The 27,811-nt window shown below is 43.0% G+C and overlaps 2 protein-coding genes across 10 annotated transcripts in view; one reads left to right on the top strand and one right to left on the bottom strand.

The window, feature by feature from the left end:
• Positions 1 to 27,811, bottom strand: part of LOC129822308 (neurofibromin-like) — a 96,151-nt gene that overhangs the window by 42,220 nt on the left and 26,120 nt on the right. For 7 of the 9 annotated variants that reach the window (XM_055880484.1, XM_055880486.1, XM_055880485.1 and 4 more), the window contains exons 28-34: positions 24,995 to 25,130; positions 24,098 to 24,160; positions 16,373 to 16,531; positions 16,119 to 16,216; positions 15,600 to 15,746; positions 15,334 to 15,480; positions 15,102 to 15,212 (exon numbers count right to left, since the gene is read on the bottom strand). In XM_055880484.1, coding sequence (XP_055736459.1) covers positions 15,102 to 15,212; positions 15,334 to 15,480; positions 15,600 to 15,746; positions 16,119 to 16,216; positions 16,373 to 16,531; positions 24,098 to 24,160; positions 24,995 to 25,130 — 861 coding nt within the window. The remainder of the gene's footprint in view (positions 1 to 15,101; positions 15,213 to 15,333; positions 15,481 to 15,599; positions 15,747 to 16,118; positions 16,217 to 16,372; positions 16,532 to 24,097; positions 24,161 to 24,994; positions 25,131 to 27,811) is intronic. The other 2 variants (XM_055880489.1, XM_055880493.1) reach the window with 1 other exon arrangement.
• Positions 3,796 to 9,589, top strand: LOC129822312 (oligodendrocyte-myelin glycoprotein-like). Its single transcript, XM_055880497.1, has 4 exons — positions 3,796 to 4,372; positions 6,196 to 6,261; positions 6,357 to 6,566; positions 6,675 to 9,589. The coding sequence occupies exons 2-4, from the start codon at positions 6,206 to 6,208 to the stop codon at positions 7,663 to 7,665; spliced, it is 1,257 nt and encodes a 418-aa protein (XP_055736472.1). The 5' UTR covers positions 3,796 to 4,372; positions 6,196 to 6,205; the 3' UTR covers positions 7,666 to 9,589.

The raw sequence follows: 27,811 nt of genomic DNA, 5'->3' as shown, positions 1-27,811 counted from the left end.
ATATAACTCGGTTTAAAATAACCACATTATGATGTCTTTAACACCTATATCGAATAAAATCAGAGCCGGATATATCTAAGGCCTATAACGAGAGCTTTTCAGAATGCCATCCTGAGGTTCTCCTTTGCGCCATGACGAACGTTGAAAAGAGTGCCCCCCCGGTTCCATGAGCCTTTATATGGCCTCAGATCTGCCTAGCAACACCATTCCAATTCTCACTGCTTACTGACATCTAGGGGAAATCGTATGCAGTGCATGTCGACTCATAGATAACAAGCAATTTAATAAACTGACCCCGGAACAGAGCATCGATTTCAGATTTCTCACTTCCTGACAGGAAGTTAGCTGCAACTTGAGTTCTGTTTTACTCACAGATATAATTCAAACGGTTTTAGAAACTAGAGAGTGTTTTCTATCCAATAGTAATAATAATATGCATATTGTACGAGCAAGAATTGAGTACGAGGCAGTTTAATTTGGGAACTAATTTTTACAAAGTCGAAATGGCGCCCCCCTATTGACAAGAAGTTGGCCAGGCTATATTTCACTCTTCTGCGTAGTGATTGAGAGAGCATCATCCGCCTACACCACAAGCCCTGCTGACCAGATGGCAGCCACGGCACCTGCTTTATCCCTCCCTATAAAGAACATTGCCTGAAAGATACAGCCATCATAAATCTAAAACCCTCTCTGCCTTCCCTTCCCTCTCTCCACCCTCCCCACTACTCTAATTCACAGCTCATTCCAGACACATTCTCCAGCTGAGTACTAAAAGGGAAATGTTTCTATTGAAAAATGATTGCAGAACTCCCTGTGTTGATACTGCGGCAGATATGAAAGAAAAGTGAGAGAGGTAGAGGGAGAGAGAGAAAGCAGCATGAGAAGTAGCTAAACTTGGGCAAGACTATTTTCAGTCCTGTTTCACTCTTACTGTTTTCACATCTGCAGTTCCAGGTCTGACGTAGTTTTCAAACCACCAACTCAATCTATCATATCAATCTTTCTACAGAACCCATGCCATGTTCATCTCAACACAGGTCTATTCTTTCTACTACCATGACAAGCTATTGTAGGAGTATTATTTTTAGTATGACTACAAATCATACTTTTATCAGTCCTTATCATTCGAAAACAATTGCATGTGCTGTGACTACAGTTGGTTTTCACACAAGTAGGTTGCAAAGTGGGAAACCTTTTGTTAAAACACCTTTTCTCTCATACAAGCACATGTGGTTTGTGTATCAATTCTCTTGATGCTTCAACTTATGAACAAACCTGTCAACATAACAGAATTATAGCAATCAGATATTACAGTCAATTTCAGAGAACGCATTTTTTAAATCTAATGATCTGAGGCGAATAGCACACATTAGTTTCGCATCACAAACTCTCACAGCTTATTGGTTGAACTCCCGAAACTAACACAGCTGATTGGTGTTGCCATGCAGAGTTTCACACTTTTGACTGGTGTGGTGTTACCGTGCTAGCACCAGGCACTGCACTATGTAGGGTCTTTCTTACTAGGTTGCATTTGCTGAGACTTTTTCTGGAGAATTGTGAATGGTGATTACTGCCAGCAATTCATGCTGGCTAGTCACTGAATGATGCTGCCAGCAGTAGCAGGGCAGTTTGCTTCGGCTGAAGTGCAGAATTAAATATTCACTGCTTGCATAAGGCTAGTTGCAGAACAGAGCAGTTCTGTGGTGCTAAGTTCTGAGTGCCTAGCAAAATAAGCATGATGTTGTGTGTGTATATTTCCATGAGAGAAGCCCCAAACCTATGTTATATTGGCCAGACACAATCTGCCAAACTATGACTCCTTCTCAGAGAGAGAGAGGAGAGGGAGAGTGGAAAGAGGATAGGAGAGAGAAAGCGGTAGACAGAACCACATAACTACTTTCACACAAGTCCTCTAAAACCAAACAGGGTACGGACCTGTGAGCATAGAGATTAATTCATGAAGTGTGGTTTTCAAAACATCATTACAACAATCCCCCCCCCCCATGTAAATGTAATTGAATTTTGAATTACAGAAATACAGACCCACTAAAAATGATTGTATTAATATGGCCGCAGCAACGTTGGCCGTAAAACAAAGCCACTAGTCACAGAACACCTATTCATGGCTCAGCACATTTGCAAAAATCTGTTCTTATTGCAGACTGCCAGGGTGCTTCCTGAAGGCAGCTGAAAATGGAGGAAGACCAGGAGGATGGTGAGACAAAAACTGTACCGTTAATACAAAAACAGTGTTAATATGCTGCTGAGAGCAGTGGAGGCAGCCAGTCGTTGCAGGAGCCAGTTGTGATGTGAGATAGCGCTGCCATCAGGGGGCGGTGTGTGTGTGTGTGTGTGTTATGCATCCCATGCGCGTTCAACCAGAACCATGTCACCCTGCCAGATCTGTACAGTACTACAGGGAATTCAAGGGAACTGTGTGTGTGAAGATGTGTGTGTGTGTTAAAACACGGTGAGCATGAGTACAAAATGCTGTGAGAGAGCGAGAGAGAGCGAGAGTGAAGGGGAAATGGAACATACTGTGACTATGAGAAGGTGAAAGTTGAACGCACGAGGCACTAATGTTCAATGAACAGCCCACATTAGAATGAGTTAGCATGTTTGTATGTACACTGAACAAAAATATAAATGCAACATGCAAAATATCGCAAAAATGTTCCATACGCATAATGCTTATTTCTCTCAAATTTTGTGCACAAATTTGTTTACATCGCTGTTAGTGAGCATTTATCTTATGTCAAGATAATGACGTAGGCAGTGACATTACTTCTGGTTTAATAAAATAACATGGGACCTTTCCTTTGATGCAGAACTTACTCGGAAAAATGTGTGCTATGTTCCTGATTGTCAACTTCTGTCTGCAACTGCATTAATAAAGGTTTTTTAATGATTTAATTAAAGATATTGTCACAATGCTAATTTCACCAATGAGCCAATGATTGACAAGAACCAAGGAACGAACCCTAACAGGGTGAGCGGTTTGCTGATGTCAACGTTGTGAACAGAGTATCCCATGGTGGCGGTGGGATTATGGTATGGGCAGGCATAAGCTATGGACAACGAACACAATTGTATTTTATCTGTGTCAATTTGAATGCACAGAGATACCGTGACGAGATCCTGAGGCCCATTGTCGTGCCATTCATCCGCCGCCATCACCTCATGTTTCAGCATGATCATTCACGACCCCATTTCGCAAGGATCTGACAAGTATCCATTCCTCCATGGCCTGCATACTCACCAGTCATGTCACCCATTGAGCATGTTTGGGATGCTCTGGATCGACGTGTACAACAGCGTGTTACAGTTACAGCAACTTCATAGAGCCATTAAAGAGGAGTGTGACAACATTCCACAGGCCACAATTAACAGCCTGATCAACTCTATGTGAAGGAGATGTGTCGTGCTGCATGAGGCAAATTGTGGTCACACCAGATACTGACTGGTTTTCTGACCCACACTCCTACCTTTTTTTAAGGTATATGTGACCAACAGATGCATATCTGTATTCCCAGTCATATGAAATCCATAGATTAGGGCCTAATGAATTTATTTCAAATTGACTGATTTCCTTATATGAACTAACTCAGTAAAATATTTGAAATTGTTGTTTATATTTTTGTTCAGTATACTGTATGTGTTTAAAAAAAGAGAGAGAGGGGAAGGGATAATGGAGAAAGAATTGCTTTTATCAAGTGAGCGGGATCCTGATTCTAAAAAGATTGGAGTCAGCACAGTTCCCCCACCCCCCGCCTCATCATCAGCAGTGGGGGCAGGCACTGTGCTGCAATCCTCCAATCCTCTCTCCTTCCCTCCCCCCTCTCTCTCTCCTTCAGACCGCTCTTTCCCTGAGTGCATCAGGAGCCTGCAGAGGAGCGGTGGAGGATGACTGGCGCTATCAGGGGCACCCTGCTCTGGCATGCTTGGAGGACGCCACAACCCAGGAGAGGATTTTGAGACGGAGCGAGAGAGCCTGCCAACCACTGGCCAACGCCAACACAGCACGAGAGAGAGAGAGACCGCGAGAGGAGGGGGGGGGTCCACCTTTACCAGAGAAGGAAGAAGAGCAAGGGAGAAAAAATTAAGTGAGAGTGCAAGTGAGGAAGAATGTGAAAGAAAGGAAAAATACCCCAAAAGAAAGCCAGCGCAAAAAACGGAGAGACCCAAAAAAGAAAATGGTGCATGAATAATAAGGGCAACTTAACACAACCCCCCCCCCCGATTTGACTTGACAATCACTCTCTCCAGCCTGCTGCTCTGAAAAAAGAGGGGGAAGCAAGTGAGAGGGCTGGCCGAGGGAAGGAGAGAGGACGAAAAGAGCAAGATGACGGAGTGAAGCGATGGAGAGGATCAGGTGAGTGACTAATGGCATGTAAAACAGTACATGCTAACACATGTGCACATGACTGGACACACACACACACACACACACAGTGCTTCACAAAGCAGTGATGTATTTGATTCTGTACCACACTAGTTCAGTGGACTGCAGCAGGGTGATTTGTCTATGACAGTCTCTGGCTTCTCATTAAATCTCTCCAAAGGTGCTGAAATCTCCATTAGATATTACAGCTATTTATGGAGCAAATTCCGATCGGGTCCTTGGAGAAAAAGACTTGATGGAATTTTGAAAGCACTAATATAGCGATTGACACAAATGTGCCACACAACTTAAGACAATTAATTGACAAAGACGAATAAGGTGCACGCACGGTCTCCAACATTAATTTTATTGTTATGTAATTTCAATTTTTTTTATATATTGGGTATGAATTGTAATGTTAAGTGCAACCTAAGACTAACTTGCAGTATACCATAACCTGATGAAGTTGAGCACTCAGCTTACGATGTACTGCTAAAACCTGCCACACTGATGTGTTTGGCAAGCTCTTCTTAATACAACCACACACACACGCTGTCCCCAGATACTCAATCATTTGTGCCAGAAGACAGGGTGAGAGAGGACAGGACACAATCGTGTGTGTGTGTGTGGAATCGAGAGTGTGTGTGTGTGTGTGTGTGTGTGTGTGTGTGTGTGTGTGTGTGTGTGTGTGTGTGTGTGTGTGTGTGTGTGTGTGTGTGTGTGTGTGCCACTCTAAAGGAATTCAGCCGGCTCTCTCTCACTGCAGTATTTCTAAGCTCCTACCCGCTGGCAAGGCCTCAAGCTTGCCGGCACACAGACTGACTGGGGTCCTTGTAAACAGCAACACAGCAATTAGATAGTAGAGTCCAAAACTCGGTTATGTGGACCTCAAGGGATGCCCGTTTCGTTTATTCCCCCTATTACTACAAAGCTGATTCAAATAATCAAAGCTTGATGATTAGTTGATTATTTGAATCAGCTGCGTAGTGCTAAGGCAAAAACCAAAACGTGCATCCCTTGGGGTCCTGAGGACAGAGTTTGGGAAACCCTCAAGCAGGACTGTTAGCATATGGCCTGGCATTACAATGTTATAATGTCAGAGGGGGGTCAATGACGTGAATGGGAACTATATGGAGGAGAGGGGATGGAGGGGAGAGGACTCTGGGTTTAGTGAGGTCCAATCTACCCAGTTAGTTGTATAGTCACATTATGTGCTTGAAGTATGATAGATGGTTCACAGTCATGACTTTCTTACAGGCTGGTTGCAGAACCAGTGTGGAGTGTTTTACTGCTGTCTCCTGGTGTTTATTACTGCCCCTCTCCCATCTGTGAGGCTGCTATGCATCAAAGGCTATCTCAAACCAGCAGTAGCTCCAGACAAGGGTATAAATCATTTCTTCAGAGATTCCATTGGGGGAAAGTAGGCTGTTTATGAATAAGGGTGATACTGTAGCTAATACTCCGCCAACTAACGTTGTCTAGCAATCTGTTGGAATACTAACATGCTAGCAGATATCCATAGGCTTCCCGTCATTGTACTATTACTAGATAGCATTGGCTCTCAAAACTACTGCAACGCTAACTTCCTTCATACTGGACACAGAGGCATAAACATGGTATCCACTAGTTCATCTGACTCTAGGGAAGTGGATAAAGGGCCTCATTGCCAAAATCCCTAAGTATCCCTTAAGCTCCTGGTAATTGCAGCTTGGAAAAGCTAGCAAGGATTGGACTTAAATGAGCTTTTGCTAATCAATATTTAAATGCTAATGGGGTTGGTAGCTAATTTAACTGTCAGTATTATTATTCTGCAGATGTGTGTGAATGAGTGATGGTCTTGACGAAGATCCATACAGGATCAAAACTGTGCCCTTCCATTTGTGAGTATATAAATTGTAGAGCAAAGAAGTGTTGCAGATGTATGTCCTTGGGTACAGTCCAGTGTCTCCTCTCACTGTGTCTCTCCCTCTCTCAGAGCCCTCATTATGCTCTCCCACGCCCCGTTGGCCTGCCTCTTCCTGCTCCTCCTGTCGGGGGTGCTGGGGGGGCTGGTCCTGTCTATCTGCCCTGCCGTGTGCTCCTGCAGCCGGGGCCACCGTGTGGTGGACTGCTCCTCACGGCACCTCTCACAGCTGCCCCCAGGCCTGCAGCATAACATCCGCTTCCTCAACCTCTCACACAACAGGTAGGAAAACACTTCTTCCTTCTCATCATCCGCTTTCTTCTCATCATACTCGTCTTCGGCAGGTTGGGTCCTAACTTCTAAAATTCAAACTCCCCTCTCTCCCAACAGCCTTTGTGGTCTGGACGACCAGCTCAGCCACTACGCCCACCTGCGTACCCTGGACCTGTCCTATAACCTCCTGGGTCGCTTCCCCTCCGGCCTGCCCAGGGCCCTCTGGGACATCCGGGCCGCTGGCAACCAGCTCCGAGCCCTGGACAAGAACGACACGGCCTACCATTGGAACCTGAGGGTACTGGACCTGTCAGCCAACGAGCTGGAGAGGGTGGTCTTCATCAACAACACCCTACCCAGCCTACACGCCCTAAACTTGAGTCACAACCGGTTCTGGACCGTGCCCACCAACATGCCTCATAATCTGGAGATGGTGGATTTGTCCCACAACTACCTGGTTCAGATCCTCCTGGGATCATTGGACCGGCTGCCCAGGCTGAGGAGGTTCTACCTGCATGCTAATCGCTTCTCCTGGGTGCCGGAGGGGGTATTTGACCGGTTGGAGGGGCTCGAGTTGTTGACACTTGGGGATAACCCTTGGGCTTGTGAAGAGGAGGAGAACATCACACGGCTCTTGCTCTGGGCCAAACACACCCGTGCTGCCGTGTTAGGCTGCCCCTGCTACACTAGGCCAACATGTGGACAAGCCCATCTGGCCACACCAGGAGGGGAGTGGCACTTTACGTCCCACACAGAGCCTCCACTGGGGGCTGATGCCAGAGAGCTGGGCCGTGGAGACCTCACACCGGATAGAGCTGCAGTCGTCACTTCTGGGTACTTGGCTAAGTCTGCGTTGTTGGAGCCTGGGACGTATGGAGACAGAGGGTCTGCCAATAGCTCGGGGGACCAGACATCGTTTGTGTTTATCTCCACCCCCTTGCACGGCCTCTCCACACGCACAAGCACTACAGGGCACCCGCACTCCGCCGCCAAGAAGCCTAACACAGGAGGCACGCAGAGCAGAAGCCACGGACTCCACACACCAATCCTGTATTCTGTAGTCACCTGGAACCTTCTAGTCACGGTGACTGCCTTCAAAGCCTTTTAAACCCACACGTTGTCAGTACTAGAGTCAAGTCTTGATGGATTTTGGAGAGGGCTAACCCTATGTACGTATAACCCAGAATGTAAAAGGGAGAGATTTGTTATTGTTTTTATTTTAAAGAACAACTTTCAACTGTTACTGCCTAAATGTGTATCCTCTCTCATCTTCCAACCATTTGACCAACATCTACAGAGTGAAGTTGTGCTGTATGGCTACATCTTTCAAACTTGCATACAAATAATATCTAGGCAAATGTATACACATAGTGCTTCGGAAAGTATTCAGACCCCTTCCTTTTTACACATTTTGTTATGTTTCAGCCTTATTATAAAATGCATTAAATAAATAAAAATCCTCATCAATCTACACAAAATACCCCATAATGACAGAGCAAAATCAGGTTTTTAGAAATGTTTGTTAATTTATTAAATATGAAAAACAGAAATACCTTATTTACATAAGTATTCAGACCCTTGGCTATGAGAATGGAAATTGAGCTCAGGTGCATCCTGTTTCCATTGATCGTCCTGGAGATGTTTCTACAACTTGAATGGAATCTTACTGGGGTCAATTCAATTGATTGGACTATATACGGTCCCACAGTTGACAGTGCATGTCAGAGCAAAAACCAAACCATGAAGTTGAAGGAATTGTCCCTAGAGCTCCAAGACACGATTGTGTTGAGGCACAGATCTGGGGAAGGGTACCCAAACATTTCTGCAGCATTGAAGGTCCCCAAAAACACAGTGGCCTCCATCATTCTTAAATGGAAAAAGTTTTGAATCACCAAAACTCTTCCGAGAGGTGGCCACCCTGCCAAACTGAGCAATCGGGGGAGAAGGGCCTTGGTCAGGGATGTGACCAAGAACCTGATGGTCACTTTGACAGAGCTCTAGCGTTCCTCTGTGGAGGTGGGAGAACCTTCCATAAGAACAACCATCTCTGCAGCACTCGACCAATCAGGCCTTTATGGTAGAGTGGCCAGACGGAAGCCACTCCTCAGTAAAACAGGGACATGAAAGCCCGCTGGGAGTTTGCCATAAAGCACCTAAGGGCCTCTTAGACAATGAAAAACAAGATTCTCTGGTCTGATGATTCTCTGGTCTGATGAAACTACGATTGCGTTACGTCTGGAGGAAACCTGGCACCATCCCTACGGAGCATGGTGGTGGCAGCATCATGCTGTGGGGATGTTTTTCAGCAGCAGGGACTGGGAGACTAGTCAGGATCGAGGGAAAGATGGAGCAAAGTAAAGAGAGATCCTTGATGAAAACCTGCTCCAGAGCGCTCAGGACCTCAGACTGGGGGGGAAGGTTCACCTTCCAACAGGACAACGACCCTAACCGTACAGTCAAGACAACGAAGGAGTGGCTTCGGGACAATTCTCTGGATGTCCTCAAGTGGCCCAGCCAGAGCCCAGATTTGAACCAGATCAAACATCTCTGGTGAGACCTGAAAACAGATGTGCAGCAACACTCCCCATCCAACCTGACAGAGCTTGAGAGGATCTGCAGAGATGAATGGGGGAAAACTCCCCAAATACAGGTGTGCCAAGCTTGTACCGTCAAACCCAAGAAGACTCTAGGCTGTAATCGCTGCCAAAGGTGCTTCAACAAAGTACTGAGTAAAGAGTCTTATGTGAGATATATATACACACAAACCTGTTTTTGCTTTGCTTTGTCATTATGGGGTAGTGTGTGTAGAATGATGAAACAATTTAATCAATTTTAGAATAAGGCTGTAAACTAACTAAATGTGGAAAAAGTAAAAGGGGTCTGAATATATCTCGAATGCATTGTACATGACTAATAATACTCTATCGGTGTGGAAAGATGAATGCTCTACTCTATGTAGTCTATACTGCTTGTCCGTTCTGTTGACAGATGCTGCGTTTTATGGTTTCTATGATATAAAGAAAAGGAAAACATTTCGAACGCATTTAATGTACGTGTTGTTTGAAAGAGTCAGTGTATGACGTGAGAAATAATCTTTAAACCTTGGCATCAGCTTGGTTTGGGGGTTATCTTGGAGGGCCTGCAAGTTCTTAAAGTGGAACTGACAGAATCTACTTTGCAGATATGAAACAGACAATCATAATGCCATTACAAAATATACAATTCCTATTTTATGCTACAAAACTAACTTTATAACTAGTTTTGAAAATAGGTTCTATTTGACTCATAATTCCATGACGTTGAGTAAGGCATTGTTGGTAGAATAGATGGATGCAGTTCAATGCATGATTCATATAATTCTCCAATACATTTCTTTGTAGTCCAACAAATATTGCTATCAAGTTGTAAATCACAGCTGGCCTGGTACATTGTTTGCTGCCTCCAGCCCGGCGGGCACCGTTTCAGTTTCAATGACTCAATATTTTGGACAAATGTACGGACGAATGTAACTAAGGCTGGAAACAGCTAGAGATGCAGGTGTCATTTGGTTAGCTTGCAAGAAATGTGAATCACTTTGCTAGCTAGCTATGCTAAACTTGAACAACTGTTTTCCACAGTAAGCATATATCTTAGTTGTCTATCAAATGTATTTGGCATCGATCAAGACGATCAAATGGGAGGGCAGGCAGGCAAGTTCCCAAGGGTTGAGACGAGCATGCATTGGCAGGCGATCTGCAGAAGTTAGAGCAGGCTACTATTCACCATTGCTTATCAGTGCAAATTTGACGGCCAACTACTAAAAAGGTTTATCTACTTTTCCCTTGTTACATTTTTAGCTCATCTCGCTTTTGCTAACCTTAGTTGTTGAGCTTGTTGATGTGCATATGCAACTGAGGGAGATCAGGCCTACCTGTTGTTTGATCAATAGGACTCTCAAGTTCCCAAATGTAAGAGAACTCCCGTGGAACACAACATATACAAAATTATGTGGACACCCCTTGAAATTAGTGGATTCGGCTATTTCAGCCACACCCATTGCTAACAGGTGTATAAAATTGAGCACACCGCCATGCAATCTCCATAGACAAACATTGGAAGTAGAATGGCCTTACTGAAGAGCTCAAATGTTCAACTTGGCACTGTCACAAGGAGGCCAGTTCATCAAATTTCTGCCCTGCTAGAGCTGCTCCGGTCATCTGCAAGTGATGTTATTGTGAAGAGGAAATGTCTAGGAGCAACAGCATCTCAGCCGCGAAGTGGTAGGCCACACAAGCTCACAAAACAGGACTGCCGAGCTCTGTAGCCCGTAAAAATGTTCTGTCCTTGATTGCAACACTCACTACAGAGTTCCAAACTGCCTCTGGAAGCAACTTCAGCACAAGAACTGTTCATCGGGAGCTTCATGAAATGGGCTTCTATGGCCAAGCAGCCACACACAAGCCTAAGATCAACATGCGCAATGCCAAGTGTCGGATGGAATGGTGTAAAGCTCGCCGCCATTGGACTCTGAAGCAATGGAAACGCAGTCTCTGGAGTGATGAATCAGGCTTCACCATGTAGCAGTCCGACTGACGAATCTGGGTTTGGCGGAAGCCAGGAGAACGCTACCTGCCCCAATGCATAGTGCCAACTGTACAGTTTGGTGGAGGAGGAATAATGGTCTGGGGCTGTTTTTCATGGTTCGGGCTTGGCCCCTTACGCTTCGATCACACCGACAGCATCATTGCATTTTTGGTACACCAGAAATACATTCACTTCCAGTGGAACCCTGCGCGTGCCTTGCAGCATTAAGTTGCAGAGGCAGTTGCAGCGCGTTCTGTGTGGTGCATACGTTGGATTTATAGAACGCATGCGTCAAACTGTATGCAAATACGGCTTGACAGAAATGGTAGCGGAAGGTGAATGTGGAACTTTTGTTGCACACATATCCAGATGATGCTGCATACGATTTTGCGCAATGACACTATCAGTGTGATCAGGGCATTAGTTCCAGTTTAGACAAATCTTAACGCTACAGCATATAATGCCATTATAGATGATTCTGTACTACCAAATTTGTTGCAAAAGTTTGGTGAAGGCCTTTCCCTGTTTCAGCATTACAATGCCCCTGCGCACAAAGCGAGGTCCATATAAACTCAGCAAAAAAAGAAACGTCCTCTCACAGGTCAATTGCGTTTATTGTCAGCAAACTTAACATGTGTAAATATTTGTATGAACATAACATTCAACAACTGAGACATAAACGGAACAAGTTCCACAGACATGTGACTAACAGAAATAGAATAATGTGTCCCTGAACAAAGGGGGAGTCAAAATCAAAAGTAACAGTCAGTCTCTGGTGTGGCCACCAGCTGCATTAAGTACTGCAGTGCATCTCCTCCTCATGGATTGCACCAGATTTGCCAGTTTTTGCTGTGAGATGTTACCCCACTCTTCCACCAAGGCACCTGCAAGTTCCCGGAAATTTCTGGGGGGGGGAATGGCCCTAGCCCTCACCCTCCGATCCAACAGGTCCCAGACGTGCTCAACGGGATTGAGATCCGGGCTCTTTGCTGGCCATGGCAGAACACTGACATTCCTGTCTTGCAGGAAATCACGCACAGAGCGAGCAGTATGGTTGGTGGCATTGCCATGCTGGAGGGTCATGTCAGGATGAGCTCGCAGGAAGGGTACCACATGAGGGAGGAGGATGTCTTCCATGTAATGCACAGCGTTGAGATTGCCTGCAATGATAACAAGCTCAGTCCGATGTTGCTGTGACACACCGCCCCAGACCATGATAGACCCTCCACCTCCAAATCGATCCCATTCCAGAGTACAGACCTCGGTGTAACGCTCATTGCTTCATTGAAGAGCACTTTTTGCCAGTCCTGTCTGGTCCAGCGACGGTGGGTTTGTGCCCATAGGCGACGTTGTTGCCGGTGATGTCTGGTGAGGAGCTGCCTTACAACAGGCCTTCAAGCCCTCAGTCCAGCCTCTCTCAGGCTATTGCGGACAGTCTGATCACTGATGGAGGGATTGTGCGTTCCTGGTGTAACTCGGGCAGTTGCTGTTGCCGTCCTGTACTTGTCCCATAGGTGATGTAACAACACCTGCACAGTATTATAACACGTGGTATGCCACTGCGAGGACGATCAGCTGTCTGGCCTGTAGCGCTGTCTTAGGCGTCTCACAGTACGGACATTGCAATTTATTGCCCTGGCCACATTTGCAGTCCTCATGCCTCCTTGCAACATGCCTAAGGCACATTCACGCAGATGAGCAGGGACCCTGGGCATCTTTCTTTTGGTGTTTTTCAGAGTTAGTAGAAAGGCCTCTAGCATCCTAAGTTGTCATAATTGTGACCTTAACTGCCGTTCCACAGGTGCATGTTAATTAATTGTTTATGATTCATAGAACAAGCATAGGAAACAGTGTTTAAACCCTTTACAATGAAGATCTGTGAAGTTATTTGGATTTTTACGAACTACCTTTGAAAGACCGGGTCCTGAAAAAGGGATGTTTCTTTTTTTGCTGAGTTTAGAAATGGTTTGCCAAGATCAGTGTGGAAGAACTTGACTGGCCAGTCTAGATCCCTGACCTCAACCCCATCAAATACCTTAGGGACGAATTGGAACGCCGACTGCGAGCCAAGCCTAAATCGCCCAACTTCACTAATGCCCGTGACTGAATGGAATCAAGTCCCCGCAGCAATATCCCAACATCTAGTGGAAAGATGTTCCATAAGAATGGAGGCTGTTACAGCAGCAAAAGGGGGGACCAACTCCAAATTAACACCCATGATCTTAGAATGAGATGTTCGACGAACAGGTGCCCAGATAGTTTTGGTCATGTAGTGTATTTACATATTAGTATTAATTCAAATCAGGTGTATTTTGTGACTTTTGGAAAAGGCTTTATAATGATCTAATGTTGCGCTGTTGCTACTGCCTGTAAACACACAATCCAGTGTGTTTACAGGCGGTATGATGGCAGGCCCGTGTGCCAGACGCACAGCTGCTTTCCCATTTTATATTGGTATAGAATTTTCACAATGCCTTACTCTACGTCATTCCCAAACATTTATGAATGTATGAAAACGCAAAAAAAAAATCTAAGCGCTTGCTTGTCATAAAAAGTGAGAGAAAAAAAGGCGCCATTTTTCCTGTGTGTGTGTATATGAATACATTATAACAATATTTAATGTTGCTAAAACGATGTCAGTTCCACTTTAAGCCCCTAATGCACGCACACACACGAGCACACACACACACTTTCTGGCCAAACGGTCGTGTGTGACTCCCTTCCCACCACACACACACACCTTACAGACAGAGGTACAGTGCATTTGGAAAGTATTCAGACCCATTCCCTTTTTCCACATTTTGTTACGTTACAGCCTTCACTCAGTACTTTGTTGAAACACCTTTGGCACCGATTACAGCCTTGAGTACTCTTTGGTATGACGCTACAAGCTTGGCACACCTGCATCTGGGGAGTTTCTCCCATTCTTCTCTGCAGATCCTCTCTAGCTCTGTCAGGTTGGATGAGGAGCGTCGGTGCACAGCTGTTTTCAGGTCTCTCTAGGGATGCTCGATCGGGTTCAAGTCCGGGCTCTGGGTGAGCCACTCATGGACATTCACAGACTTGTCCCAAAGCCAGTCCTGCGTTGTCTTGGCTGTGTGCTTAAGGTCATTGTCCTGTTGGAAGGTGAACCTTCGCCCCAGTCTGAGGTCTTGAGACTTTCATCAAGGATCTCTCTGTACTTTGTGCCGTTCATCTTTCTAAAGGCCTGATTGTTAAGAGTGCTGCAGAGATGGTTGTCCTTCTGGAAGGTTCTCCCATCTCCACAGAGAAACTCTGTCAGAGTGACCATCGGGTTCTTGGTCACCTCCCTGACCAAGGCCCTTCTCCCATGATTGCTCAGTTTGGCCGGGCAGCCAGCTCTAGGAAGAGTCTTGGTGGTTCCAAACTTCTTCCATTTAAGAACGATGGAAGCCACTGTGCTCTTGGGGACCTTCAATGCTGCTGTTTTGGTACCCTTCCCCAATGTTTTGGTACCCTTCCCCAGATCTGTGCCTCGACACAATCCTGTCTCAGAGCTTTATGGACAATTCCTTCGACCTCATGGTTTGGTTTTTGCTCTGACATGCACTGTCAACTGTGGGACCTTATACAGACAGGTATGTGCCTTTCCAAATCATGTCTAATCAATTGAATTTACCACAGGTGGACTGCAATCAAGTTGTAGAAACATCTCAAGGATGATCAATGGAAACAGGATGCACCTGAGCTCAATTTCGAATTTCAAAGCAAAGGGTCAGAATACTATGGTAAATAAACTTTTTATTTTTAATACATTTTCAAACATTTCTAAAAACCTGTTTTTGCTGTGTCATTATGGGGTATTGTGTGTAGATTGGTGAGGATGTTTTTATTTATTTAATGCATTTTAGAATAATGCTGTAACATAACAAAATGTGGAAAGAGGTCTGAATACTTTCCCAATGCACTGTATGTAGACAGCAACACTAACATACAGTACACTCCTTGGCAAGGTCTTACCTGCGAGCAATATAGTAGAAGACAGGGTTGCCATTCTTGGAGGTTCCAGCCTGGTAGAAGATGTTGAGGGTCTTCAGGGCTTTAAACTCGTCTTTCTCATGGACCTGGTGCCTAGAAATCAGGGACAAACAGACAATAGAATGCTTCTGAATCAACTCCCCTCACCAACTGCTGACATCCTGAGTTTCCTAGAACATTTTACAGACTAACTCTACACTAGGAGAACAGTTACCTGGTCATAAATTCCTCAAACTTGGAGCTGGTGAGGTTGAGGCTGGACCAGTGGGTGTCGGCAACAGGTTTGTGTTCGGGGGGCCCCAGATAGGCCAGGAGGGTGGCCATCTTGTCAAACGGCCGCCTGCCCACTGCCTTGTGGTCCCTACGGAATGGGAAGAGAGAGACCGCTGTCAAACTGAGGGCTATACTGGTAGTGCACATAACATAACTCTCTGTGTCTGTGTGTCTGTGTCTGTGTGTGTGTGTGTGTGTCTTACTGACCTGTTGCTGGAGAGGTACTGTCCGATCCTCTCCTGGTTGTTCCACAGCAGCCTATGGAGGGCCAGAACGTTGCCATCACTGATGAAGGACAGGCTGTGGTTGACTGAGTCACTGGGAGGAGAGTCAGAAGCTATGTCCAAAAAGAACCTACAGGGCAATATGGAGGGATCACAGAGTGAATGGTTAATTACAGAACTGGAAATATATTACAAATATATCTAACATTTTAGAAAATTAGTCTAGGTACGTAATTCTCAGCTTCATAAGAGAAAGTCGGGACTACGATAATTTCCTGCTTTTCAGGATACTGAGAGAGCAGTTTGTGATTTTATCCGCTTTGAAAATTGGGGATTTGTCAGAAGTTTTGCTGGTATTAAAATTCTTCTGACTTACCACGTAAAAATATACAGTTCAAGACGTTACAAATCTGGTAACTGCGCCATTGCTAACTAGCATAGCTGGTCCCATTGTTGCAAAGAGTTATATAAGAATCCCATTGTCATCTTCAACCTAACTTACCGCCTGGCTGCATCAAAGTTGCTTTTCACAAAGTCGTTAAAAGGCCTCATGTGCTCCTCTTTGGTAAACAACACGTGGTTGGCAATGCTCTGGAGGATCTGCGAACAAAACAGAGAGCAACTTAACTAAAATCAAAGGTAATACATTTAATACATTGTTGACAATTATTTTATCAAACTATTTTAGTCAAAGCCACTACTGTCATTTTCACGCAAGGTGCTTATTTTAGGAAGATGGAATCTCCCAACCCATACCTTGGACATGAGCTTTAGTCCTCTCTCTATGCTGGGTGGGGGCTTCTCATCCAGGATGCCTGCCTCGTAGGGTGACACGATGGCAGGGTTGATGAAGCGCAGGAACATGGCACTGCCCACCGCCCCTATACTGTTCTGGGGGAAACGCTGGCTCACCACCTGAAGGAAAAGGGGGAGGGAGGAGAGCAGGATGAGGAGTTGGAACAGAGTGGAGAGAAAACACGAAAGGAAAGGAAATTAGAAAGTTAGATGCTTGTACGACATGACAGAAGATCTCACACCACCCTTCTCAAAGCCAGCCAGAGCACAAGCGAGAGAGAAAGAGTTAGAGAGTAAGAGTGCAAGAGAGGGGGAGGGCGACAGAGGAAGAAGGAAAGAGCCAAGTACAGAGGACTTCCAGAAGAAAAAAAAAGTCTCGTTATGGCGAGATCACAACATATTTATCTCATGATCACTATAACAAAAGTTGTTAAAAAGAAATGGAGGTATTGATTTCTTCTATTTTTATTTAACCTTTAAAAGTCAGTTAAGAACACATTCTTATTTTCAATGACGGTCTAGGAACAGTGGGTTAACTGCCTTGATCAGGGGCAGAACGACAGATTTTTACCTCGTCAGCTCTGGGATTCGATCTAGCAACCTTTCGGTGACTGGCCCAACGCTCTAACCACTAGGCTACCTGCCACCCCAATTGATGATAGATTGACTGTGTGGCTGAGGCGGCAGAGCCCACAGTGGATCAGTACATACGTTTTTATTGATTGCTACACTAAGCAATAATACAACTCGTGCTAACATCATGCTTTCATTTGTGTTTGGAGATCATTATCAGTTTATTAGTGAGAATGTTAGCAAGCTAAATGTCCCTTACCTTGAGCTATGAGCTTGTGAGGGAGCTACGCCCTGGTGGGGCATTTAAGCCCTCAACGATGCCTTACAGGACGCTCTAAATGTCCCTTACAACGTTGCTAACTTGCCTAGTCTTGTGAGCTAGCAAGCTAGTGCGTTAGCTCGGTAGTCTTGTTAGCTAGATTGTTAGCTGGCATAACTGAAGTGTATAACATGCATAAGGAACACTTCACGTTTAAATGGATCATATTTACATTTACTGAGTGGGTGGGTGAGCTCCATTCCTAACAGGCTGATCAGATTGAATTTCAGCCTCAGAGCGTGATCTGATTCAACAGCAGCATCAGAGGCTGATAAATCAGGATTGTGTCTCGTAGGCTGTTTCATAGGTAAAGCTCCTTGCAGGCAGATTAGCAGTCAGGTTGCTGCCTTGTAGGCTGTCTGCAAGGAGCCCACTGTGAATTTCAATATCATGCACAAAACATGAAGTGTCCCTTATAATTATACACATATCAGTTATGCAAGCTAACAACCAACATAGGTAATAAGATAGCTAACAGGACTAGATAGCTAATTAGCATGCAATTGGCTGTGGTCTTGGGGAAGCACGCAGCCTGTCAGGCATCGTTCAAGGCTTACATGCCCCATGAACACATTGCGATCAACACAGCCACAGGGCTCCTTGAGGTGGTTGTGCATCTGAACAAATTAATGGATGATGATGGGTACTTTTGATAATCTCGACAAAACTTTTACCATATGTAGTGATCATGAGATAAATTGTGATCTCGACATAAAATAATTATTATTTGTATTCATATGTCTTCCTCGCTGGACTTGCATAGCTAAGAGAGGACATTTTAAAATAAAGCTTTGATGGAAATTAAGCCTTTGAAAAACAAAATAAATGCCAGCAGGAGTGGACAAGCTTGATTTTAAAGTGGAACTGACTACGTTTTATCAACATAAAATCTTATTAAAATCTGTTCATTTATACCCCCAGGATGAATGACAATACTTATTTTACATTTTCTGAAAAGTGAGCACTTAGATATGGTAATTTTCACGTTTTCCTACAATGTTTGGGAATAACGTATAGTAGCGCACATGAAAATTCTATAGCAATATAGAGTGGGAAAGAAGCCATGTGTTTGGACAATTAATAGACACTGCAGGAAATAAAACCTAATATAAACATCGGTCTTGTCCAGGACCGGCGTCTAGGCAGACCGGTGCGCCATAGCCAATCAGAGCTACAGTAGGTCTATATGAAAATAAGCCATTTTCCACAGAAGCCTGCCAGCATTCATATTGAACTGGACTGTGTGTTTTTACAGGCAGTAGCAACAGCGCAACTTTAGAACGTTATTCGCCAAAAGCCACAAAATACACCTGAATAGATTTCTGCAAATATGTAAATACCATGGGAGTCTTCTTACATTTGGGAACTTAGTTATATTAAGCAAACAAACATGAAAAGGTATGCCCTCTTAATCAGTTGCCTATGCACATAAACAACAAGATCAACAACTTATGCTAGCCAGAGCGAGATGAGCTCAAATCTGAAGAGGGAACATTAGATAAATCCTCTCAAAATTGCTAGTTGGCCGTCAAAAATCGCACTGATAAACGATGGGGAATAGTAGCCTGTTCATCCTTCTGCAGCTTGCTTGCCAATGCATTCTTGACCCAACCTACATTTTGACAACTGAATGGGAACTTGCCTGCCCGCCCATTTGATCGATCACCAAACACATTTGATTGACAACTAAGATATATCTAATCAAATTTTATTTGTCACATGCGCCAAATACAACAGATATAATCATAACCAACAATGCAGTTCAAGAAAGAGTTAAGAAAATCTTTATTAAATAAACAAATGAAAAAAATGAAAAAAAGTAACAAGAAAATGACAACAACGAGGCTATATACAGGGGGTAAAGAGATAATAAACAGCTAGTAGCAGCAGTGTAAAATCAAAGGGGGGGAGGGGGATGTCAATGTAAATAGTCCGGGTGGCAATTTGATTAATTGTTCAGCAGTCTTATGGCTTTGGGTTAGAAGCTGTTAAGGAGCATTTTGGTCCTAGACTTGGCGCTCCGGTACCTCTTGCCATGTGGTAGCAGAGAGAACAGTCTATGACTTGCGTGACTGGAGTCTAACAATTTTTGGGACCTTCCTCTGATACCGCCTAGTATATAGGTCCTGGATGTCAGGAAGCTTGGCCCCAGTGATGGACTGGGCCATACGCACTACCCTCTGTAGCACCTTACGGTCAGATGCCGAGCAGTTGCTATACCAGGTGGTGATGCAACCGATTCTCTCGATAATACAGCTGTAGAACTTTGAGGATCTGGGTACCATTGCCAAATCTCTTCAGTCTCCTGAGGGGGAATAGGTGTTGTCGTGCCCTCTTCACGACTGTCTTGGTGTGTTTGGACCATGACAGATCGTTGGTGATGTGGACACCAAGGAACTTGAAACTCGACTGGCTCCACTACAGCCCCGTCGATGTTTGTGGGGGCCTGTTCGGCACTCCTTTTCCTGTAGTCCACGATCATCTCCTTTGTCTTGCTCACATTGAGGGAGAGGTTGTTGTCCAGGCAGTCTCTGACCTCCCGATAGGCTGCCTCTTCGTTGTAGGTGATCAGGCCTACCAATGTTGTGTCGTCAGCAAACGTAATGATGGTGTTGGGAGTCGTGTTTGGCCACACAGTCGTGGGTGAACAGGGAGTACAGGAGGGGACTAAGCACGCACCCCTGCTAACTGTGGATAACAGTCGTTCATGTTCAGCATAGCTAGCAAAGCGATTCATATTTTTTGCTTAGTCCCCTCCTGTAAAAATGGCACTTCTAGATGTAGCCATTGAAAAACAATGAGTGGTAAAAGTCGGTCGCTCACCCCACACCCCACGCAATGACATGACATCCTCCCAGCAGCTAGCAAGCTAACGTTATGCTCTGTGTTTTAAGCTAAATAAAGAGCTACATACATAAATAGGTATGCTAGCCCAGGGGTGTCAAACTCAGACATATCCTTTTTGCTTTTACAAAAAAACGACAAACTGGCCATTGTTTTCTTAGAAAAAATGTGTCACTTAATAAATATCCACTTATGTACATAGGATGCTGTATATAGAATTTTAACATATTAAAACAAAGATATAAATCATATTTGTCCAACCTTCGCTGCTATGCTTGTAGATGTGCATAATATGCTGTGGCATGTCTGTACACTTAACCCTTGGCTGAGCACTGGGGCACACAAAAGCAGCGCAATTGAAGTTAAATTCAATTGAAGTTAAATTGACTGATGCGAGACTCATCAGGCTATAATTTCATAAAGTAGATGACTCAAATGTTTACTCATTTATACTCGCTTGTGTGTCCTATTGAGTTTGACACGTGCGCTAGTCTATTAGCCCCGTTATTGCGGACTTCTGATCATTGCCCTTGCTAGTTTGATTGTATTGACATTCTCAGCCTTAGTTACAGTCGTCCGTTTTTGTTAAAAATATTGAGTCATTGAAACATCTCGAATGGGTGGAGGTAGCAAACAATGTACCCGGCCAGATGTGATTTACAACCTGATAGCAATATTTTTTGGACTACAAAGAAATGTGTTGGTAATTTATATTAAATCATACATATAACTGCTTCCATCTATTCTGCCAACAATGCGTGACTGTAAATCATGGACTTTTGAGTTAAATATAACCTATTTTTAACAGCTCTTATAAAGTTGGTTTTGGAACATAAATTGGGATTTTGATATTTTTGACTGATATGATTGCACTATAAAGGGCAACAGAAAAAAAGAAGGGGTAACAAATGACATTGAATTTCACCAGCCTAAAAAACAAACGCGAATACATGGAGATAAGTAGCCATGACTCCCAGAGCAAAGCAGAAAAATTACCCACAGGTGATCAGCCAGACACACAGTGTTTTACAGAGCAATAACTTATAACCATAGTCCACAAGACAGACACCAACATGCATGTGCACAAGACAGACAATCCTCACTTCAGCTAGGACTTTAGATTCAAATCTTTGGTGTAAGTGCAATAAACCAATTTCAAATAGGCCCTATACAGTATATGGCCCAAATACAACGGACATAAAACCACCGCAATCACTAAGCAAGATGACTGTGTTACTCTGCTACAGAAAGGGACAGGAGAGGAGATGATGGAGAGGACAGACAGAGGCAGAAAGAGAGACAAGAGACCCTAGCAACCAACATTTCCCACACAGCAAGCTGCCTTTGTCACACTATCCATCTCTGCAAATCCACTTAAAAAACGTTATAGTTCTAAAACATATCATAATCAAAGGCCCTGCATCTCAGTGCTTGAGGTGTCACTACAGACACCCTGGTTCGATTCCAGACTGTATCACAACTGAACGTGATTTGGGAGTCCCAAAGGGTGGCGCACAATTGGCCCAGCGTCGTCCGGGTTTGCCTGGTGTAGGCCGTCATTGTAAATAAGAATTTGTTCTAAACCGACTTGCCTAGTTAAATAAAAAAAATAAAAAAATGTAAATAAATAAAAACACACAATACTTTACTACATAACATTCCACTGTATATGCACTGCAGCAACGCAGAAAGAAGTGCACCATAGAAAACTCCCCCCCCCTGGTGATGTGTTGATGTCCACTGCAGCCAAATTCAGCCTCTAGAAACATTGAGAAACACTGTTCCATCCACTCCAATCCCAAAACCCATCTGTCTGGAGTAGAGGTCGACCGATTATGATTTTTCAACGCCGATACCAATACCGATTATTGGAGGACCAAAAAAAGCTGATGCCGATTAATTGGCCGATTTTTTTAATTTATTTGTAATAATGACAATTACAACAATACTGAATGAACACTTATTTTAACTTAATATAATACATCAATAAAAATCTATTTAGCCTCAAATAAATAATGAAACATGTTCAATTTGGTTTAAATAATGCAAAAACAAAGTGTTGGAGATGAAAGTAAAAGTGCATTATGTGCCATGTAAATAAGGTAACATTTAAGTTCCTTGCTCAGAACATGAGAACATATGAAATCTGGTGGTTCCTTTTAACATGAGTCCTCAATATTCCCAGGTAAGAAGTTTTAGGTTGTAGTTATTATAGGAATTATAGGACTATTTCTCTCTGTACGATTTGTATTTCATATACCTTTGACTATTGGATGTTCTTATAGGCACTTTAGTATTGCCAGTGTAACAGTATAGCTTTCAATCTCTCCTCGCTCCTACCTGGGCTCGAACCAGGAACACATTGACAACAGCCACCCTCGAAGCAGCATTACCCATGCAGAGCAAGGGGAACAACTACTCCAAGTCTCAGAGCGAGTGACGTGAATCGCTATTAGCACCCCGCTAACTAACTAGCCATTTCAAATCGGTTACACCAGCCTAATCTTGGGAGTTGATAGGCTTGAAGTCATAAACAGCGCAATGCTTGAAGCATTGCGAAGAGCTGCTGGCAAAACGCACGAAAGTGCTGTTTGAATTACGAGCCTGCTGGTGCCTACCATCGCTCAGTCAAACTGCTCTATGAAATCATAGACTTAATTATAACATATTAACACACAGAAATACGAGCCTTAGGTCATTAATATGGTCGAATCCGGAAACTATCATCTCGAAAACAAAACGTTTATTCTTTCAGTGAAATACGGAACCGTTACGTATTTTGTCTAACGAGTGGAATCCATAAGTCTAAATATTCCTGTTACATTGCACAACCTTCAATGTTATGTCATAATTATGTAAAATTCTGGCAAATTAGTTCGCAAAAAGCCAGGCGGCCCAAACTGTTGCATATACCCTGACTCTACGTGCAATGAACGCAAGAGAAGTGACACAATTTCACCTGGTTAATATTGCCTGCTAACCTGGATTTCTTTTAGCTAAATATGCAGGTTTACAAATATATACTTCTGTGTATTGATTTTAAGAAAGGCATTGATGTTTATGGTTAGGTACACGTTGGAGCAATGACAGTCTTTTTTCGCGAATGCGCACCGCATCGATTATATGCAACGCAGGACACGCTAGATAAACTAGTAATATCATCAACCATGTGTAGTTATAACTAGTGATTATGATTGATTGATTGTTTTTTATAAGGTAAGTTTAATGCTAGCTAGCAACTTACCTTAGCATTCGCGTAACAGGCAGGCTCCTCGTGAGGCAGGTGGTTAGAGCGTTGAACTAGTTAACCGTAAGGTTGCAAGATTGAATCCCTGAGCTGACGAGGTAAAAATGTGTCGTTCTGCCCCTGAACAAGGCAGTTAACCCACTGTTCCTAGGCCGTCATTGAAAATAAGAATGTGTTCTTAACTGACTTGCCTAGTAAATAAAAGGTGTAAAAAAAATTGGCTCCAATACGTAAAATTGGAGTCCAAAAATACCGATTTCCGATTGTTATGAAAACTTAAAATCGGTCCTAATTAATCGACCATTCCGATTAATCGGTCAACCTCTAGTCTGGAGGAGAGAGAAAGATACTAACGCATGTGTCAAACTCATTTCACGGAGGCCCGAGTGTGTTGGTTTTCACTCCTCCCTTGTACTTGATTGATTAATTAAGATCAGTAATTAGTAAAGAACTACCCTAACCTGGTTGTCTAGGTCTTAACTGAAAGGAAAAAACAAAAAGCTGCAGACACCAGGCCCTACAGAGAATGAGTTTGACACCCCTGCTGTAACAGAATGCACTGGTTTCTTGGAGTTGTTAATATAAAATGGATGCAAGTAACTTGGCGCCACTATTAGTACAATATCTTTATTTTTTAATAAAAGGCAAAGTTAGTTTTGCTTTTGAAAATAAAGGGGCTGAGGAAAAAGTTCTCTGAACTTACTGCTTCTTTGTTTTCCTTTCTGTCTTTAACTGTGGCTTTAGTCAGTAGAGAGTGGCAAGTAGCCTACAGAACAGAGATGAGCACAAACAGATCACAGCACCACACACACACACACGAGCATCCGCCGGCACATCCCTACTACTGACCAGCACTGTGTGTGTGTGCACGTTTTTTTACAGGCAGATTTTAGCACAATGGTAGTAGTATGGGATTGTATCGAGCGAAGGGAGATCGATATGCATCAGCTTCACGTTCTGTGCGATTTTGGTGTTGTGTACAACAAAATAGCATTAGTGGTTCCAAAGCACCCTGCGTTCATCTCATTAAGATGAACATTTGATGTGTTGCTTTAAGTCAGTATAGAGAGAAAGTCAGTTTTTGTGGAAGCAGGGGGCAGCGGTCTCGGCTCATCAGACATGCAGATGGAAATAGGAAATAGGCTAGTGGAGTGTGTGTGTCCATACAGAGGTGTCATTTCATGGAAAAATTAGGCTTAATGGAAACGGAGGTGTGTGTGTAAGCTGTTTATTGAGAGTAGGGACACTAGCTGCTTTGTGGTTTCTTGATGTTGCTGAAGTCAATTCATCTGCATATGTTCCCCCTTTTCAAAGCACCAACATTGAAGGGACAGTCCTTAATCTGTTCTGTCACAGTACATGAAGAGTGAACACGTAGAAGAGGGCTGAGCACGTATAGCAGCAAAGTTAGTGGAAAGTACGAGAAAAGTAAGAAGGTTGTGCCAGTGTGTGTATTAGAGTGAGTGACAGATGTGGCCTAGTGCCATTATTAGCACAGTGTGGAAGAAGAAAGCCAGTGGCTTGTAAGGGTGTAGGTGACAGCAGCACAGTCCACCCACCCAGAGAGCAGTGTGAGGCCAGAGGTGGGGAATGAACCTACCTGGTAGAGACAGTGACACACACTGCGTAGCTGTGGCGGGAACTCGCTGGAGGAGTTGATAATGGCCAGGAAGAACCGGTCTGTGATCTGGAGAAGGTTCCGCTGGTTCTCGTCAAGGTTCTCTGACTGTTCTAGTCTACAGAGAGGGAGGGAGGGTGGAGAGGACAAAAAGAGAGGGGGAAGAGAGAGAGGAAGGGGAAAGTCCGACAACTGTCGTTCATGATTGAAATAAAAAGTCAATCATTATGGTAGGAGACTTTAACAAAGTGTTAAGTACCTCAATGGACCATAAAGGTAATCACTCTACAAATTATCATCACTGTGCCCTTAAAGAAATCACAAATATTATGGACACATTAGAAATAGTGGATATTTAGAGACTTAAAAAAAAAAAAAAACCTAGTGAGAAATACATGGAGGAGACTTAATCAAGCTAGTCGTCTTACCTACTTTGTCTCTTTCTCTCTTGCATCAAAAGTTACAAAAGTTTTAATAGGAGACAGAATGCGATCGGATCATCATTCAATTGGCCTTCACATAATTCTTATAGATTTTCCACGTAGACGGGGATATTGGAAATTTAATCAAAGTTTATTGGAGGACAAATATTTTTTACTAAGACAAAATCATTTATAACTGAATTTTTCCAGTAGGTTCAGCAAATCCTCTTGTTTCAGATACCTTTAAAATGTACCTTTAAAATGTACCTTCAGAGGTCATTCAATTCATTATTCATCAATAATAAAAAAGCAGTTTCTGGCTAAAGAGACAGGACTAACAAGGGAAATCCATGAACTAATAGTACAGTTTTTTTTCTTTTCCCCCCCGAAATTTACTGAAGACGGAGTCATCTATGATTCTCCGAATGATATTTTAAAAGAGGAAGCTAATTATTTTAGGCAGATGTTCTCTTTTCTGTCTCATCCTCGCCCACTGAATGAAGATTACCGTAAGGAATTCTTTCCAAATAATATATTTTTTTAAATGGACAATTAACAAATCAGATCAGTTCGAAGGCCAAATTACAGAGGAAGAACTTTGAGGCTTTTAAATCCTTTCAGTCTGGAAAAACACCAGGGCTTGATGGCATACCGGTAGAGGTATGTCAAACCTTTTTTGAGATACTAAAAGCTCCATTGTTAGATTGTTTTAACTACTCCTATAGAAATGGTAGTCTGTTAGATGCTCAGCAGGATGGTCTGATTTCTATATTATTAAAACAAGTACCAGATGGCAAATATAAAGACCGAGTCTTTCTAAAAAACTGGAGGCCCCTTACACTTCAATATTGTGATGCAAAAATACTAGCGAAATGCATAGCACTCAGAAGTAAAAAGGGTTAAATCAGGTATTGTTCATCCTGATCCGACAGGTTTTTTACATGGACAATACATTGGAGATAATATACAACTACTAGAAATTATAGATCATGAAACATCTAAGAAGCCAGGCCTGGTATTTATAGCAGATTTTGATAAGGCATTTGATAAAGACTGGATTTGATTTATAAATGCCTGGATTTTTTCAATTTCGATAATTCTCTTATAAAATGGTTAAAAAGAATGTATAGCAACCCCAGGTGTAAAATAGTAAATAACGGCTACTTCTCAGAGAGTTTTGAATTGTCAAGAGGAGTTAAACAAGGGTGTACGCTGTCAACATATTATTTATTATGGCCATCGAAATGCTAGCTATTAAAATCAGATCCAATAACAACATTAGAGGATTGGAAATCCAGGGCTTAAAAACAAAGGTGTCCATGTATGTCGATGACTCAAGTTTTTTATTAAGTCCGCAAGCTAGATCCCTGCAATGTCTCATTGAAGATCTAGATAACTTTTCTGGACTCTGTACTAAAACCTAATTATGATAAATGTTCAATATTACGTATTGGATCTTTAAAAATACAACTCTTACATCTTACATTACCCTGCAGTTTACCTATAAAATGGGCTGACAGTGAAGTAGACATACTTTGTATTCATATCACAAAATATATAAATTAGCTCTCCGCAGGGAATTTCAATAGAAAATTTGTAAAAATAGACAAGATCCTGCAACCATGGAGAGGTAAATACCTGTCTATTTATGAAAAAAAATCCTGTTAAACTCCTTAGACATATCTCAGTTTACTCACTTACTTATGGCGCTGCCTACTCCTGATGATTTGTTTTTTAAATCATATGAGCAAAAAAATATTTTGATATATCTGGGACGCTAAACTAGACTAAATAAAAAGTGCCTATCTATATAATGAATATGAATTGGGTGGGTTGAGATTATTAAATACAGTTAAAGTCGGAAGTTTATATACACTTAGGTTGTAGTCATTAAAACTTGTTTTTCAACCACTCCACAAATTTCTTGTAAACAAACTATAGTTTTGGCAAGTCGGTTACGACATATACTTTATGCATGACACAAGTAATTTTTCCAACAATTGTTTACAGACAGATTATTTCACTTATAATTCACTGTATCACAATTCCAGTGGGCCAGAAGTTTACATACACTAAGTTGACTGTGCCTTTAACTTCTTATGGCTGCAGGGGCAGTATTGAGTAGCTTGGATGAAAGGTGCACAGAGGTGCCCAAAGTAAACGGCCTGCTCCTCAGTCATAGTTGCTAATATATGCATATTATTATTAGTATTGGATAGAAAACACTCTGAAGTTTCTAAAACTGTTTGAATTATGTCTGTGAGTATAACAGAACTCATATGGCAGGCAAAAACCTGAGAAAATACCCAAACAGGAAGTGGAAATTCTGAGGCTGGTCGATTTTCAACCAAGGTCACAGCGAGATATGGATGAGTTT

This window comes from Salvelinus fontinalis, chromosome 24, assembly GCF_029448725.1.
Source record: "Salvelinus fontinalis isolate EN_2023a chromosome 24, ASM2944872v1, whole genome shotgun sequence".
NCBI classification, from domain to species: domain Eukaryota; kingdom Metazoa; phylum Chordata; class Actinopteri; order Salmoniformes; family Salmonidae; genus Salvelinus; species Salvelinus fontinalis.
This window is presented reverse-complemented; position numbering and strand designations above follow the sequence as displayed.

What these genes read in the sequence shown, in the direction of transcription:
- LOC129822312 (XM_055880497.1), top strand. Translation starts at nt 6,206, where the DNA reads ATGAGTGATGGTCTTGACGAAGATCCATACAGGATCAAAACTGTGCCC. An exon ending in AAAACTGTGCCCTTCCATTT is followed by an intron (nt 6,262 to 6,356) that starts GTGAGTATATAA and finishes TCCCTCTCTCAG; the next exon opens with AGCCCTCATTATGCTCTCCC. An exon ending in CTCAACCTCTCACACAACAG is followed by an intron (nt 6,567 to 6,674) that starts GTAGGAAAACAC and finishes CTCTCCCAACAG; the next exon opens with CCTTTGTGGTCTGGACGACC.